This window comes from Cetorhinus maximus, chromosome 27 (assembly GCF_964194155.1).
Source record: "Cetorhinus maximus chromosome 27, sCetMax3.hap1.1, whole genome shotgun sequence".
NCBI classification, from domain to species: Eukaryota; Metazoa; Chordata; class Chondrichthyes; order Lamniformes; family Cetorhinidae; genus Cetorhinus; species Cetorhinus maximus.
Genome location: NC_135905.1, coordinates 18,625,294 through 18,643,620, shown reverse-complemented (window position 1 = coordinate 18,643,620; position 18,327 = coordinate 18,625,294). Strand labels below are relative to the sequence as shown.

The window sequence follows — 18,327 nt, the reverse complement described above, 5'->3', positions numbered from 1 at the left end:
ACTGTTGAAATGGCAAGCGACAGGGAGGTCTGGGTAATGCTCGCGGACAGACCGAAGGTGTTCGGCAAAGTGGTCACCCAGTCTGCGTTTGGTCTCTCCAAAGTAGAGGAAACCACATTGGGAGCAACGAATGCAGTAGACTAAGTTGAGGGAAGTGCAAGTGAAAAGCTGCTTCACTTGAAAGGAGTGTTTAGGCCCTTGGGCGGTGAGGAGAGAGGAAGTGAAGGGGCAGGTGTTGCATCTTCTGCGGTCGCATGGGAAGGTGCCGTGGGAGGGGGTTGAGGAGTAGGGGGTGATGGAGGAGTGGACCAGGGTTTCACGGAGGGAATGATCCCTACGGAATGCCGCCCGGGGTTGGGGGGGGGCGAAAGAAATGTAATATTATCCAGATCGTATTGATTGTTAAAAAGTCAACAAGAACTGCACCTTATTGTCACTGGTTCAAAATCCGGGAACTCCCTTCCTAATAGCACTGTGGGCATACCTACACCAGACAGACTGCAGCAGTTCAAGAAGGCGGCTCACTTGTCAAATAAGGGGTGGGCAATAAAATGCTGTCCTATCCGGGAATGCCCATATCCCATGAACGAGACAAACAAATCAGCCTATTTTGACATTTATAAAATTGGCTTCCTTAAAACCTCCCTTATAAGATGTTAACACAGACAGCTCTCCTTAATGCACGGCTAATTTACTGTTAAATCCTATACAGTGAAACCTGACTCAAAGGACCACTAATATATCAGCCATCACTCATTAGTTGGGGTCAAGTTTGTCAGCCGCCCAGCTGCAGCTGAACTTTGAGGTGGTGACAGGATTGAGTTTCTGAAACTGCCCGCACTAGGACAGAGTTTTGGGAGAGCTGACAGCAAAGGGGAAGCAATTTAGTGTAAAAAAAAGTTTTCATTTTAATTAGAATTGGCTGTGGGCCATTTAGTCCTCCCGACAACAAAGCGTCGGGTCTGAAAGAAGCGGAGTTTATGCTCGCGTCCAATCAGAAGCGAACATTTTGCTTTGCCGGATTGTAATTGGATGCTGTGTGTATCAGAAAGTGCAGGCAGGGGGTTCACGTGATTAACAAACTGCAGCCTTTTCTGCAGCATCGGGTGAATTTCCGAGTGGGGTGACAAGTGTTGAGTAATAAGGCTCTTCCAGATCGGTGAGTGTGGTTGTTATTTGATTCTTGCACCAGGGTCTGTTTGTTTGAGTTGTGTCCGGGGTTGCATAATTTCACGAGGTTAACGGTGCTTCTGTCTACATTAACTTGACACAGCAGGATATGGCTTTCCCGGAGGGAGGAGACGACAGCTTTGAACGTTTCTGTATCTTCTTAAATGCAGTTTTAACAGTAGGCATTGCGCTTAGCAAATAAAGTATTTCAATCGATGTATAAAAGTAAATAAACCATTCCACCTTTCCTGATGTGCTTGTTGATTTGTTGCTATTTTATTGCAGTCAGGATCTTGATGGCCACCTCGTGGCGATCGGATGCAGTGCCTGAGCTTGGTTCCTTATTGCAGTCCTGTGCAATACAGCCAGCATTGCATTCCCGTTTTAAAAACTCATTGCACTAGACCAGTTGGGGGGTGACAGTATGCTCACGTCCCCTGACTTGAGTTGTCAAATCTCCTAGAGACTCCAGGAATGGAAAGGCAAGCAATTCTGGAGGGAATAAAAACAGTGGGACAGTAAACTAAAATTGTGTGTTTCTAAATTTTCATTTGAATAATTTTTTAAAAAAATCTGAGCTAGGAAAGCTGCTGACTAAAGTTGAGAACCATCCAGTTCGTCTGTCAATTGTCTGTTCACTTCTCGATTTACTTGGGAAGACAGTGTGCTCTGAGGGTGGACACATTGGTAGATGAATTGTAGAGCAGGCCCAGAGGGAGGGTGGTTGCTTATGTAATGAAACTTCCAGGAATGTGACCTACCCAGAGGCCTGACCTCAAATTAGGAAGAAGCTCCTGTATTCTGCAGTGACCAAAAGTGACCCCTTTTATTTCCTACAGGAGGAGATGGTGGTGTAGTGGCAATGCCACTGGACTTAGGAATCCAGAGGCCCAGGCTAATACTCTGGGAACACAGTTACAAATCCCACTGTGGCAACTGGTGGAATTTAAATTCAATTAATAAAATTTGGAATTGACAAATATCACTGATTGTTGTAAAAACCTATCTGGTTCACTAATATCCTTTAGGGAAGGAAATCTGCCCTCCTTACCTGTGCAATGTGGTTGACTCTTAGCACGCCAATCAGTTCAAGGGCAATTGGGGATGGGCCTTGTCAGTGACACCCACATCCTATGAAAGAAAAAACCCTTTCCACCTGAGTGCTATCTCTGTGTTGGGCTGGGTTGAGACATTGGTGATGTTGGGGAGATATACTGAATGGAGTTTTCTCATTATCTGTATAAATAACTTGGATACAGTAATAAAACTATGCATGTTATTCAGATTTGTAAATGTTAAACTGGAGATGATGATGGACAATCCAGTCTGAAGAGAGGTTGCACACTGATAAGGAGTCAGAAGCCTCCATCTGTGGGAGGATGAACCAGATGGGTGGAATGGCCACCTCATCGGTGTTAATCTTTCCGAATGTAAGCAGGAGAATCATTCCCTTTTTATGCCCCAGTTGCTGAAAACTGTCATATTGATACTGTGGCTGTAGTGTTACTATGTGAAATTGCTTTTTGTAGTTCTAATCAGATTCTTGGTGCATTTTTGCAGTGTAAAACTGGCATAAAAACTGCCTTGTTCAAAAGCTGCAGTGTGAAAAATAATAACATCACGCAGGTGCTTCTTTCTGTTCGGCTGGGTGGCTGGACTATTTTGTTTCGCAGGACCCCCTGAGCACAATCATTTATCCAGATGTACAAACTTTGACAAGGGGTGTAATGGGGAGAAATTAAAGGCCACTTCCCCCAAAACAGTTTCTAGCCTTGCACCACTGTTTCCAATCGAATTAACAATGGGATCTTGTAACCTTTTTGTTTTACAAACTTGCTTTTACAAACTGGAGTCCCATGGGAGGCAATAATTTGTTTATTTTGCACTAATGCAAGGCACTAAAACTGCCCTCGAGAGGATAATTTTACTTGGTGCACGTGAATTCTCATATCATGTATGCAGCATTTATGACAATTCTGGCTCTTATCTTTTAGCATTGACTGGTGCACACACATTCCTGACGTCAGTGGAGTTCCCTAATCATATTGACAGCTCCACTCAATGTGTACTATTTAAGCACGTGCATTTGCTTTCATCATGTTTGCTACCTTAAGAGGCTGGAACAAAAACTCATATCCATATGTTGCAAAACACACAATTGGCAGGAATGTAATCTAATATTTAAAGCACGGACATGCTTCTGAAATGTAAATAGGTTATTAATTATAACCTGCATACACATTACTGGGACATTAGGTATTCAAGCAAATGACTCATTTCATTCAGCAATCTATTGAGAATGCTGGTAGAAGCATGTTTGCAGAGTATCTGTTGACATCTGGAGTGGTTACAAAGAAGCAATGTGAATGTGAATAACTTTCTTCTTTTGTTTTCTCACCAGCACCTCCACCCCCCTCACCATCCAGAGCGATCATGGGAGGGGCAGCATCAGTGGATGCGAGTGTCCACGTTGTGATTGTTGGTGGTGGCTTTGGCGGGATTGCAGCAGGAAACCAGCTGAAGTCCTACAGCGTACCATTCACATTGATCGATATAAAAGATGCTTTCCATCACAATCCAGGTGCCCTCAGAGCATCAGTGGAAAGTGGTGGGTTAACAGAAAACTAATCTGCATGTTAATTGTGGGCTGAGCTCTATGTGTTCCGGCAGTAATGAACTAGCAAATATTTGGAATAGAAGGAACTGTAGCAACATGGATACGAAATTGGCTGAGGGACAGGAAACAGAGTAGTGGTTAATGGTTTTTCGGACTGGAGGAAGTGGAGTTCCCCAGGAGGTCGGTGATAGGACCCCTGCTCTTCCTAATATATCTTAATGATGTCGACCTGGGCGTTCAGGGCACAATTTAAAATTTGTGAACAATACAAAACTTGAAAATATTGTGAACTGTGAGGAGGATAGTGTAGAGCTTCAAACAGATATAAACAGGTTGGAATCGGCGGACAAGTGGCAAATGAAATTTAATGCAGAGAAGACTGAAGTTCATTTTGGTGGGAAGAACACGGAGAGACAATATAAAATAAAGGGTACAATTCTAAAGGGGGCACAGGAGCAGAGGGACCTGGGTGTATATGTGCATAAATCATTGGAGGTGGTAGGACAGGTTGAGAGAGCAGTTAATAAAACATACAGCATCCTAAGCTTTATTAGTAGAGACATAGAGTACAAAGGTGAAAAAGTTATGTTAAACCTGTAATAGACACTGGTTCGGCCTCAACTGGATTATTGTGTCAAGTTCTGGGTGCCACACTTTAGACAGTACAAAAGAGATTCATGACAGTGGTTTCAGGGATGAGGGACTTCAGTTAGGTAGATAGATTGGAGAAGTTGGGACTGTTTTCCTTGGAAAAGAGAGGGTTGAGGAGAGATTTGATAGAGGTATTTAAAACTATGAGCGGTCTGGGCAGAGTGGATGGGGAGAAACTGTTCTCAATGGAAAGATCAAGAACCAGAGGGCACAGGTTTAAGTTAATTGGTAGAAGAAGAAATGGCGACAGGAAAACTTTTTCACGCAGTGAGTGGTTAAGATCTGGGTGTGCTGCCTGAGAGTGCGATGGAGATAGGTTCAATCAAGTCATTCAAGAGGGAATTGATTGTCTGAAAAGGAAGGATGCACTGGGCTACAGGGAGAAGGTGGGGGATGGCATTAGGTGAATTGCTCCTTCGGAGAGCCAGCACAGACATGGCAGGCCAAATGGCCTCCTGTGCTGTAACCATTCTGTGATGTGGTTTTTATTGTGACAATTTTCTGTTGCCATCCAAAGTTTTTTTTTGTAACAATGCCAAAGCTAATCAGCCACAGAATTCCTGCTATGCTAATCTCTACAGCAACCTTGAAGGTGTGATACACATTCTATAGGTGCCTTGGAAGAAGGGCATTGATGTTCTGTATGTACCCATACTTCTGTGTTCATCATGTCTACAGAATGCTGTAAGGTTGGACTGTTAAACAAGAACAAAGACATCCCCAAAGGAAACAATGTCTGAACAGTTACTTGATGTTTACATTGATGTTGAGAGATGCGGTGTCAAAACTAATTGGGATTACTTGCTCCATAATGCTGTTTGAATATGTCTGTTTTTCAGCAGCTGAATAATTGACTGCAAAGAAACTGCTTGACTAATTTTAATCTACTTTTAAAATTCTGTGCAGATAAGAGTGGCTTGAAAGCCTCTTGTTTTTGAATTCAATAGTTGTGCATCATAAAAATGTTATTGCATGTTGAATGCTTGTATGCAATAGTTTGGACTCCCAAAGTATGAGGAAATCCAAGCTGAGACCCCACAGTTGAAGCCCTGAGTTAAATGAACACTCCAACTGGGAGGGGAAGAGCAGTACTGGCAGCATGGTACTGCACAGCTCTTGTACACATTGATAAATGCACAAGCTGTTAACTAATCAGAAAAACGATGGTGCAATCCCTGCATGATTAACCTGTTGTCCTCCAGTGTGAAGAAATATGCATCCCAGGAGTTGGGAGTAATTTAATGAACACCCCTCCCCCACCATGGTTTATGTTGTGGAGTTTGAATAATATATGACCAAACTTGAAATACTAATAAAGTTCAGGCATTGAATGCCTTTGTATTACACAGAAAGTAGTTGACAGTACTGTTTTTAAAGAAAAAATATATTGTTTGCTTCAATGGTTTTCAGCAACAAAAACAAATGGTTTTTATATCGCACTTTTAACTTAATCAAACCTCCCAAGTTGTTTTGCAGGGGCATTTTAAAGCAAAACATGAAATTGAGCCACATAAGGAGATATTAGGGCAGATGCCCAAAAGCTCAATTAAAAGTAGGTTTTAAATAGCATCTCCAAAGGAGGAAAGCAAGTTAGAGAGGCTGAGAGGTTTGGGGAGGGAATTCCCAGAGTTTAGGGCCTAGGCAACTGAAGGCATGGCCATCAATGGTGGGGCGATTAAAATTGGAGCTGCTCAAGAAGCTAAAATTAGATGAGTACAGATATCTGAGGGTTGTGGGGCTGGAGAAGATTACAGAAATAGGGAGGGCCAGGCCATGGAGGGATTAAAAATGAGAATGTTAAAATCAAGGTGTTGCTTGACCAAGACCCAAAGTCGGCCAACATTCACTATTTTGACTTCAACTTTGAACATTGATGATGATGTTTCAATTTCAGAGCAGAATATTGTCAAAAATTGCTGACTCATAAACCGGTAAATCAAATCGGTATGTGGGTTATGGATATGGCCAGAACTCAGTGGAAGCCTTTTTAAGTGCTGTAATAATTACAACTTCTTGCCCATTGTGGGTGTGCATCTCCGCTTGGAGATGCTTTCGAACTTTCACAACATCCTCCAGTATTGCTTTTTTTTTTAAAATCAGGATTTGCAAAGAAAACATTCATATCGTTCACAAAGACGTTTGCAGAGAACTTCAAGCAAGGAAAGGTCATCAATATTGATTTAGAAAAACAGGATGTTATTTTAGAAAGTGGAGAGGTGAGCATGCATTGTCTCAGAAAAATAAATGCTATGGATGTGTAACTTAACTTTTAAGCTCTATGTCACAGTGTGATACTGACTGTTTTGAAGATTGTGCATTTTTCCCACCTCATTTTGGCAACTGGTAGCTCGGGGCCATTCCCTGGAAAATTCACTGAGCCAGTTACAATGGAGGACGCCATTCAGATTTACGAAGATCTAGTTAAAAAGGTAATGTTTTGTGGCAAACGGATAAAATTCTGGCTCTCCCATGGGGATTCCTGTAACTACTCTTTTTAAATAATCGTGTGTGTTCACACAGGTTCGAGAAGCTGGGAGAGTTGTTGTGATTGGAGGTGGATCTGCCGGTGTGGAAATGGCAGCAGAAATCAAAACCGATTACCCCGACAAGGAGGTATGTATAGCTGATTGTCCTGTGCATGAGCTAAAATTACTCTTTAGGGTAATATTAAGTCTCCACAGCTTAAAGTTCTGTGATGCAGGCTAGTGATATTAGAAGCCAAATTGCATGGTAATCATCCATATATGTTTCTAACCAACACTTTACATCTAGTTTCCTCTCTGAATGAGTTAATAAATCTGATTGTCTTCAAGCTGGTTATGGTCTTTCTCAAATATCATGCTGGATCCCTTCTTCAACTGGCTCTGATTGACTTTCCTAAAGTCTGTGTACTCTGAAGGTTTAATTCTTTTTGAGCGCAACATAACCTAATGACAGTATCTTAATGTAACTTAACTGAAATTCTCCCTTAATAAAAATCTTCAAATATGACCAGAGTCTTGGTACATTAAAATAATAGACAATATATAACTCTTCCTGGCATTATTTTGGATTGTTCATGGTCAAATGGGGTGGTCGTGTGTTGCAGTGGGTAGCGCCCTACCTCTGAGCCAGAAGCTCTGGGTTCATGTCCCACTCCAGGAGTTGATGGCCAAGGAAATCACATTCATAATGCAGCCAAGTAGGTCGAATATCAACCTGTAAATCCTTCCAACACATACCAATGGCAGGCAGTAAGAGTGGGAGAGATTCCTGGTCAGACATGTGATGGAAAGAAAGTTGGAGCCTCTACCATCATTATTCATAGCTCCAGACTACAACATGCAGGTAAAAGTGTATGTTGCCACAATAATTCGGACTCCTCGAAGGGCTAATTGAACATGGCACAGAAGGAGGCCACTTAGTCCATTGTGACCATGCTGACTCTTTGAAAAAAACTATCTAATTAGTCCCAGTCATCAAACTTTCTCCAAAGCCTCGATCACTTCTTTTTGAGTATATTTTCAGTTTGCTTTTTGAAAGTTACTATTGAATCTGCTTTAACCAGTTTGATTAGGTGAGCATGTTCAGGCACATTACACAATCTGCTAGGGCCCCTTTATTGCAGCTAAATACATGCTTCCACAATACTATTTTTTTTTCTCTTTAGGTAACCTTGATTCATTCAAAGATTGCTTTGGCTGATGTTCAACTCTTACCCAGTGTAAGGCAGGGGCTGAAGGACATTCTCCTGAAGAAAGGAGTCCAGCTCCAGTTAGGTATGGTGCCATTAAGACTAGCAGTGAGTAAGTTCCAAAAGAGACAAAGGCCCTTCATCCTAGCTCATCTTAAAAATTGCAATTGTTTATATTTTGGAGGAGGAATAGCATTGATTTTGGCATTTTAATTCCATGCTTCTGATACCCTTTGCTGTCTTGCTTCATACATTCAGAATCTCGGTTCATTGTCATGTTTGTATATAAATCTGACACTTGGTCTGTGTCCTCAAATCACGGCAAATGTTTGAAATGCATGGCAGCTCCATCGGTATCTGAAAGAAGAAAAGATTGGTTAATGTTTGTGGTGTTGACTCTCTCTTGTCAGAACGTGTTTCCAGCAGATTCTATTTTATTTCAGGTATTTTGTCTGGCTTTCTTGTTAACAGTCTTTAGAGTCTGAGGATATGAATACTTTGGTTGGATGGATCTTGTCTGTCGCTCATGTTATAATTTGCTGATTGGGACTCGTATATCTCACTTAAGACTTGCTTTGGTATAACACCCAAGGACTTTCTCTTGGCTCCCTCTTCCCCCTTGGTTTAGGGAGGTTTGAATGTGCTAGATAATTCTAAATATATATATTTTTTAAAAAAAATCAAATTCTAGTCAACTATGAAGAAAATTGACCTGGGGGTGGGGGCTGGGGAAATGCATGGAAAAAAAGGTTGTTTTTCTGTTTTGGAGTCAATCCAAGTTGATTTGGACTGAACTGGATCATGTTCTTTCCCCACCCGGAGCCTGACTTATTTCCATCCATCTTGTGTTTGACTCCTGATTATTTGTGCTCTGATTTCTGGTTTCCCTGATGGTCAATAGTCCTGTGGACCTTGGACCCTCCAGTGATACAGTATGTTGCTCCTGAGAACTGCTTCCTGAATATTGCATTTGGATGCTAACGTTCTTTATCCAAAAAAAGGGCAGAAAGTCATTAACCTGCAAGACCTGGTGGTGAATGAAATGCAGGACAACATGAAAGTCATGACTGACAAGGGACTGGAAATCATTACGGACATGGTCATCTGTTGCACTGGAATAAGGATCAACTCTTCGGCATATTCAAATGCTTTTAGTAAGTTCTAATTCTAACCTATTAAATTAAGATGCTGATCCTTTTAGTCCACGGTGATAAAACAATGCTTAAATAAGAATCAAGGGACAGCATTAAAGTTCAAACAGCAGAAGTATTCGAGCTTAGTGGGTTTTCATTTCACATCACAAACAGGATAAGGACTTGCAGACAGCTTGGCTCTTCTACATATTAAGAGCTGTTAGTTTTTTGGACAATTTTTAATGCAAATTTTGCCTGGAAGTTCATTGACTTGAACAAGTTTTGATTTAAATGAGCATCAATTTATTCCCTGAAGAAGAGTCATTCGAATTCGAGGCGTTAACTCTGTTTCTCTCTCCACAGGTGCTGCCAAACTTGCTGAGTTTTTCCTGCATTTTCTGGTTTTATATCAGATTTCCAGCATCCACACTGTTTTTCTTTTATTATCAATTTATTCATCAAAACCATAAATAATTGGCTTATTGATCAATTTGTAAACTAGGAGAAAATATAGACTTGTCAGCCTGCTTGACTTATGTAAAACTGAAATGTCAGTGCTCATTTAAAGCACTTCTCATGTCACAAGTGTCCAATAAAACTTAAAAATTACCACTGCAAGCAGTGTCCACAAGTGTAGCTCCCTGATTGGGAATGTACAGATTTTATCAAACTTCAAGTTGGTGTAATCTGTTCTTAATTAGATCATATGCCAGGCAGTTTGGGAGAGGAAATAGTACAAGCGAGAAAATGATGGGTATATGCTGCAGACTTCAGTGTGTGCATGTAAAGGATTCTGTCTACCCTTTGTTAAGCAAAGGTCAGCCACCAAAAAAAAATGCCACCTGTTTGTCCCTTCCTTTCCCTCTTTGTTGTGTATCCTTCCATGTCATCCTTCTCAGCGTAACTAGATTTTTTTCATGTATTGAAGGCTCTTTTGACCTGAATGGTCCTTCAAAATAAATATCCAGGCCGAGAACAGCTGGATGGAATTCTGAGTAAAACAAGAGCTGTTCTGTCTCCTGGTGCTGTTGTGTTAAAATTGCTAGACAACCCTGTCTATTTATTTGTATCTATTCATTAATAAAAGCAGAAAACCTCAGACGGTCAGGCAGCATCATTGAAGAGAGAAACAAAGTTGACATTTCAATTCGATGACCTTTCGGAACTGATGAAAGGTCATCTGCCTGAAATGTTGGCCCACATTTTGCTGTGGTAATAACGATATAGCTGAAAAAACTATCAGCGCTTTCCATCACTACTCCACTGAAACTGACAGTAACTTGTGGAGTCAGCAAGTGCGGAGTAACACAGAAGTCTGGAAGTTGCTGTTAGTGAGCCTATGCTGCTCCATAAAGTGTGCTGCTCAGGACCACCAGTCTACAATCAATTGAAAATAATTTGGGAAAAAAACTCCTAAAAACCTGGAAAAAGTTATGCCTTGTTGAATGATGTGTATCTGGGTCTTGAATGGCGTACTAACCATAATTACTGCTAAGCACCATCATGGGCCCAAAAAGCTGATTTTTTAATATATATATATATTTGTGGAATGTCAACTTTTTCTCCCCAGTGATTAAAAATTCTCATTAACCATATTTATTTTTTTTTTTTAGTCTGCTTATCTCTAAGTTAGCTCCTATCTTAATACAATCATGGGTTCATTCCAGCATCTGAAAACTGAAATTAAAAGTGAAGGATTTTAAGTGCTTTTAATTTGCTGGTTTGATGTGTGTGAATACTTCAAATGTGGTTGATTGTCCACCGGCTTGCTGACTTCACTGCTCTGTATGCCAAGACATCCTTGTCACAAAGATCACCACTGACTGCAAAATCCGGACAATAACATTGTTTCTCCCTCCACGGATGCCTCCTGGCCTGCTGAGGATTTGCAGCATTTTGTTTTTATTTCAGACTTCAGGACATCCACAGTAGTTTGCTTTTGTACCTACAGGTATTTATTGTTTGCACGCTCAGTGTTTTAAGTAGTGATGATTGTGATCTTGACCAGGGCAGCTGCTAAAAGATTGTAGAAATTGAATGAATACATGTGCTATTTTGTGTAGGTTGCTAGGATGGTGTTGGGTCAACAAACCAATTTCGAACAATACTTCCCAGAGTAAGGGCCATAAGTGCATGTAGCTCATGGTATAAGAATTGTTACAATGTGTGGCATTCCATCATAGAATCTATGGACAAACTGATGTAGTTTATTTTTAAATATGAATCTGTTGCATTCATTAATCAACTAGGAAAGAAGTAAAAATGGAGTTAGGGGCAGGAAGAATCAAAGGAAAAACATGAAACTAGGCAGTTCCAAGCATCCTGCAACGATTTTGTTTAATCCCAGAGTTCGGGAATTTTAAGTACGTTTTAAAAAATTTAAAACCTTTATTTTCTTAAAAGTAACAAATGACACTGACCAGGTACTGAGTAGATGAATTCCTGCCAGATCATCAAAAATTGTAAAACAACAAATCAGGTGCTAACAACTGTTTATTCATTGCTGGGTCATAACCATCTTGACTTAAATTTAAAAGCAAAAAACTGCAGATGCTGGAAATCCAAAACAAAAATAAAAATACCTGGAAAAATTCAGCAGGTCTGGCAGCATCTGCGGAGAGGAACACAGTTAATGTTTCGAGTCCGTATGACTCTTCAACAGAACTAAGTAAAAATAGAAAAGAGGTGAAATATACTCTTCAGCAGAACTAAGTAAAAATAGAAAAGAGGTGAAATATAAGCTGGTTTAAGTGGGGGGGGTGGGACAGGTAGAGCTGGATAGAGGGCCAGTGATGGGTGGAGATTGACATCTTTTGGCTTAGACAAAAGGACAAAGAGGTGTTGAAGGTGGTGATATTATCTAAGGAATGTGCTAATTAAGGGTAGAAAGCAGGGCAAGCAAGGTACAGATAGCCCTAGTGGGGGTGGGGTGAAGGGAAGGGATCGAAATAGGCTAAAAGGTAGAGATAAAACAATGGATGGAAATACATTTAAAAATAGTGGAAAATAGGTGGGAAAAGAAAAATCTATATAAATTATTGGGGGAAAAAAGGGGGATCGGAAAGGGGGTGGGGATGGAGGAGAGAGTTCATGATCTAAAATTGTTGAACTCAATATGCAGTCCAGAAGGCTTGTAAAGTTATATCTCTTAAATTTATCTCTCTTAATATTCAATGTTTCAGAAGTTACATACAGGGTTATCCAGCAGTTTGAATAACAAAGAACTAATGGTTCTTACACTGAGCTGCCCCTGTTATTCATGTGGGCATCATTTGAATTCTGCACTGAACATCAAGCTATGGTTGAGATTGCTGCAAATCGATGAGATTCATTTAAGATTAACTTCTTAGAGAGATTGCTAACCAGCAGCTCACAGATACTATTCAATAGACCAGCAATGTTACCAGAGCTTATCCTTGTCCTTATGAATGATATAGTTGAGTTGATTTGCTTCCACCCCTGGGAAGACAGTGTTAGTTCCTAAAATGTCCAGTTGATGATGGAGTCATCTGTTTCACCTAGATTCACTGCTTCAGCTGTATCATCCTCGTGCACTGACAATTAAATCTAAGGTCACTCAAACTCTGACTTTCTTTCATCTCGACAACACGTAAATTTAAAATGATACAAACCCGTGTCTGCCCATAACTGGCTAATTATTGCCGTACAGACTGACCTATATACACCTGACCTGTTACTTTCTATCCTAAATATACCGTCCCCTTGACAAGTTACCCTTCTACACCTGATAGATTAAAAATTACCATTGGAGAAGACATTGTCTTTACTCACTGGAAGGTTCCCAATCTGCTAACATGCCTCTGATTATACCCTAAATTTAAAGAAAAAAATCTCTTTCCATGCAATTGACCAATCTGGGTGACCTGTGTGTCAGAAGCATTCACCTCTTATGGTGTTAATCATTTTTAATAGTCTCACAATCCTTGAGGACATCAAAGTTAATGAGGCATATATCTAGACAAGCCAAGTGTCATTTTTACTCCCTGAGCCTTTTAACAAAGGGTGTTGCACAGGACCAGAGAGGGTATGACATATCTATGTCCCACTAAGAAGCTATTCCTGAGCCAATAACTTAAATGTTGGCTTTCTTATCACTGGCAAGGAATGCTCCGTTTAAATAAATGTAGTTTTAATTGTTCTGAATTCCCAGCATTTAAGTGAACTGCAGCCTCCATTTTGTGTGTTCCCCTTTTTAAGTTAAAATACCATTTTGTTAACAGTATTTCTGCCAATTCATAGTATTTTGCTGCAGTCTGCACAAAAAGCATTCTGAAAAAGAAATTTTATAATGGCATTCCTCTTTGGTTATGAGAAACTTCAAAATAAACTTTTTATAACCTTGATTTTAAATTTAGTGGGGCAAGTTCTAATTTTTCTGAAAATGGTCTTCCTGTTGACTCTTCTCTTCGAGATAAGATTTAACTACGTTGCTGCTTCATGACACACGCAGTAAAGCATAATCTGTGCATATCTTAGAAACTGAAATGTAAATTTTTGTTTTTACTGTTTCCACAGAAAATTGGCTTGCTGAGGATGGCGCATTACTAGTCAACGAGCATCTACAAGTCAGTGGGATGGAAAATGTTTATGCGATAGGAGATTGTGCACATGTGAAGGAACCTAAAATGGCTTATCATGCTTTACTCCATGGAGTGGTCGCTGCGGATAATATTGTCAACAGCCTTGGCAAAAAGTGTCTCAAAGTTTACAAACCAGGTAGAGGCTTTGCAGATGCTTTCAGCAAATTAGTTTGATCACTTAAAGGAAATCAGTCTGGTGCCAGAACAGGTCACTTTTTAAAAATTTTTTACTTCAACACCCTATTTTAACTGCTTTCCTTCTCTCTTCACCCTCCCCCTACCCCCCCCACCCCACACAACACACCAGCTTGAAGGTAAGTGTGAATTGTGGAGTACATTTACTTAGACCATAAGACATAGGAGGAGAAATTAGGCCAATTGGCCCATCGAGTCTGCTCCGCCATTCAATCATGGCTGATAAGTTTCTCAACCCCATTCTCTTGCCTTCTCCCCGTAACCTTTGATCCCCTTACCAATCAAGAACCTATCTATCTCGGTCTTGAATACTTGCCTCAATAACTGCTAGTAGATGCGTGGAAGTAGCTGAACGGTTCCTTGTTTGTCCTGCCTCGAGTGAGGAGGTCCCTGCCCTTTGGTATGGTCTAACAAGATGGGGGCCTGGTGCAATCATAGCAGCAATGTGCAGTGATCTTTTTGGCACGTGTGGGTATATATCAGTTGACTACAGAGAGCTGTTATCTATTTACTGTATGATAGATTTGCAAGACTCGATTCCATTGACACTGCACAATAGTTTCTCACAGCAAGGAAAGCTCAGCCTCCTTTAGTTATATTTCTCTTCTCTCAAGCCCTATAATTTATTAATCTCTGTTATAGTATGACATGGGACAGGAGTGGAAAAGAGGGAAAAAGATTATTGGATCTATAGCTAGTATTCAACCTCTTGTTCTTTCATTGCGTGATCTGTAATTGAACTACATGGTATTCTAGAATAATTGGAATGCAAGTTGGGAGAAGGGGGAGAAAGTTTGGTTCTACCATAACTATAAAAGTGAGGTATTCCAAATGGCCTTTCGTCTTATTTCATCCTGGTGCCTGAATTATTCAGTTGTGATGTACAGGACATAATCATGTATTCTTAAAGAATAAAATAGAGGGGATAGTGGGGCAACACTAAGGCTCGCTCTAGTTTGCTGTGTCACACGTAGTGGGATGGGATTTGCACTGGATCCCTGATGTGATGTTTCTCACCTTGCTATCATGGGAGATGTTAAACAGAATCCAAGGCTTCTCTGAAGATGGGTAGGAGTTGGAAGTGTCAACTTAACCCATCATTTTTATCCATCAAATCCTGAGCTCTATTCATCAACCCAGTCATACCATAATGGCTGCACAAGCTGAATTTATTTTAAAGATTGCAGAGGTGCATAATAAAACAGTACATGTTGTAATGGTGGTACTACATAACTTCAGCAATGTGTAACTAACAATGTGTAGACAAAATATGGAACCAATGTTGACTGAATGCTGTCTCAGAAATTTACACTGACTTTAGCTTGTCTGTAAAAGCAGCATTAAGGATAGAGACATATCAGCCAGAAAACACTTCAAGAATGGCTCAGAATTGTAGTAATAGTTTGTGCAAACTCTTTTGTTAATTGCTGGTCACTTTTGGTAATTCTTTATGAATTTGCTTCTAATTAATTGGTAATATACAAGCTGGTGGTGGAATATTTGCAGGAAAAGATGACTACAGTTCATATGCAAATGTGGGATAGTGCAGTTTGTTTGGACTGAGGTCTAAGTTGTGCTAGTGTTAAGATCGCAGCTCATTTGAAAGCTGTCATTAGTTGGCTCTTTTATTACTAAATCAGGCTTTTCAGCAACATCCTTGAAATGGCTCTGTTGGCATCAATATAACTAAGCTAATAATTGCTCTAGCACATGCATTGAAAGCACCCTGTACATACATGACTTCTAGGAGGTGAGTGGGTAGGTCACGCTAACTGCATACATTGGGTGTTGTGGCTCTCTCCAGACGTTGGAGCAGACACAGTTGTGTACACGGTACTGTTTCACATTTCAGATGCAGTCTGTATCCTATGTGTAATGAGCTTGCTGACAACAGTGGGCTAGTTAGTACGTCTACAACATGTAATTTTGCTTTTTACCATGTGAGCTGCTTTCTGCTTTGCTTTTTTCTTTCTCATTTGCCATATCTTGACCTTCATGTTGGCCAGTTAGCTTGGGTCTGTCTGGTTTCTGCTGCATGCTTCAGAACAGGAGATAGATAACTGAAGCTGAGTTTGTTGATGGCAGCCTTTTAGCTTGGTATTTCTTGTCTCCCTAGGTTCCCTGTCTATGCTGTTGTCAATGGGTCGGAACGATGGAATTGGCCAGCTGTATGGTTGGCATGTTGGAAAATTCATTGTCGTCATGGCCAAAAGTAAAGATCTCCTAGTTTGGAAAAGTTGGAAAGAAATGGGCCAAACAGCACCCTACGACGACTTGAGTGCCTGACTGCCTTTCTCCCATTCTGGGATGTGCCTGATTCAGTATCTTTAATGTATATTTAACCTTTTGAACATGAATTATTGGTTGCTGTATCTTTTAAATAACTTTCAAGTAGGAATGATGGAATTGGAGCATAGAATATTCTGTCCAAAAAAAACCCAAACTGGTACTTTTATATGGGTGCAGAAAAACAACTGCAATTCTGCTTGTTCACTGATGCTTTTAAAGCTTAATTACTGCAAACAATAAATAGAATTTTGAAACACTTTTTCTGTTTTTGCTAAGTATTTGTTTATCAAAATGTTTACAATGAAGTGCTTTGCTGCAGATAGCAGGAAAGAAATGATCCACATTGCACATGCACCTGAGACCGGCTTAAATGAGCTAAGAACTGTTTGCCTATTTATGGCGTATTCTATCCAAATCTACAACTAGTGAGATGACATTTTCTTCAGTAGAATTATTCTGATTGAATTTTCTCAGCTGGGTAAGGTGTAAGTAGACCTGTAAGACCCAGATTCAAATCCCAGGGGTGAGTCAATTAGTCACAGGAAGTTGTTGAGATACTGTAATTGGTCTCATCAAGTCTCAAAGAGGGACATCCTTCTCCCAGTTGCTATCTAGGGACATCTGCTGGAAAAGCAGGTATTTGGATGGCAGCTAAAGAATGGATCAGGTTTGGTCTCTCCTATCCCTTTTCCTGTTTAGGTTCATATATCGTTATCTCTGGGGATAAGGTACAGGGGAGAAGTCCTGATCTTCTCACCAATGTGCCCCAATATGCCTAAAATAATTTCCTCTTAATTAATAAAAACAAAAAGCTACTGCGGATGCTGGAAATCCAAAACAAAAACAGCCGATGCTGCCAGACCTGCTGAGTTTTTCCAGGTAATTCTGTTTTTGTTTTCCTCTTAATTAATGTTTGGTACAATATAGTTGTAGCATTTCTGGGGTATCTCAGTGGAATCCCAACACTGGGTGAAAAACTTTATCGTGAATGGATCATGTGTGTTACATTGAGTTTTCTCATTACCGCTGGGCACTTCAGTATGAACACCTGCATTTAGATTTTTTTTTGTCTGTCTTGGGAAAGAATGTAGCAGACTAGAGGTGCTCAAATCCGTTTGATCAGAGTTCCATTCAAACATTTGGCTTTGCTGAAGTCTGCAGCACTAGCTCTTCACTTTTTATTTGTACTTGGGATGCAGGTGGCTTGGGCAAGATTGTATTTATTGGCCTTTCAATAGTTGGGTAGGTGATGGGCCTTCATGAACTGCTGCAGCCTTTGCGGTGATGGTCTGCCAACCATAGTGTTCGAGTAGTCTAGGATTTCTACCCAGAGATGATGGAAGGATTGGCAATGTATATCCAAGTCATGGTGTGTGATTTGGAGGTGATGATATTCCCCAAACATTGTTCATTCTCAATGGTAGTGTTACAGGGGAACGAGGTCTGTAGTGTATCTGGTAGATCATACAAACTACAGTCAGAGCATGCTAGCAATGAAGATGATGTTGAGTCCATTCTCAACCATTATTTTTCCATGAAATTTCAAGTGATTTTTTTTTTGTGACAAACTATTTTCATGCAAGAAAATTGCCAGGCTTTTTAAAATATTGGTCAGCAACTTTTATTTTTTCATCAGCTTATTATGTTTTGTGCATATCAAAGTATTGAATAGGTAATTCTATAGACTTTATCCTAAATCACTTCACACTACTAAAGGTACGCACCCACTCCTCTTCTGATATGGACACGTCATGTACCAACTCCAATCTAATCTTGCCAGAGCATTCAACCTTAAATCACCACCAGGGAAGAAGTCACATAGCAAGAACAAAATGGAAGGATGGCATACAAGTGTTCTGATGAAGAGTCATACAGACTCAAAACGTTAACTGTATTCCTCTTCGCAGATGCTGTCAGACCTGCCGAGTTTTTCCAGCTATTTTTGTTATTGTTTCTTAACAGCACTGGCCTATACTGCTGATGATGGACAGGTGAGAG

At 40.3% G+C, this 18,327-nt stretch overlaps 1 protein-coding gene across 1 annotated transcript; it reads left to right on the top strand.

The window, feature by feature from the left end:
* The first annotated feature begins 1,055 nt into the window (after window positions 1–1,055).
* Window positions 1,056–16,588, top strand: LOC144668623 (ferroptosis suppressor protein 1-like). Its single transcript, XM_078530834.1, has 9 exons — window positions 1,056–1,159; window positions 3,572–3,778; window positions 6,539–6,654; window positions 6,748–6,867; window positions 6,959–7,051; window positions 8,088–8,196; window positions 9,113–9,265; window positions 13,781–13,981; window positions 16,157–16,588. Exons 2-9 carry the CDS (start codon window positions 3,604–3,606, stop codon window positions 16,324–16,326), a joined length of 1,137 nt encoding a protein of 378 aa, XP_078386960.1. The 5' UTR covers window positions 1,056–1,159; window positions 3,572–3,603; the 3' UTR covers window positions 16,327–16,588.
* The last annotated feature ends 1,739 nt before the right edge of the window (window positions 16,589–18,327 follow it).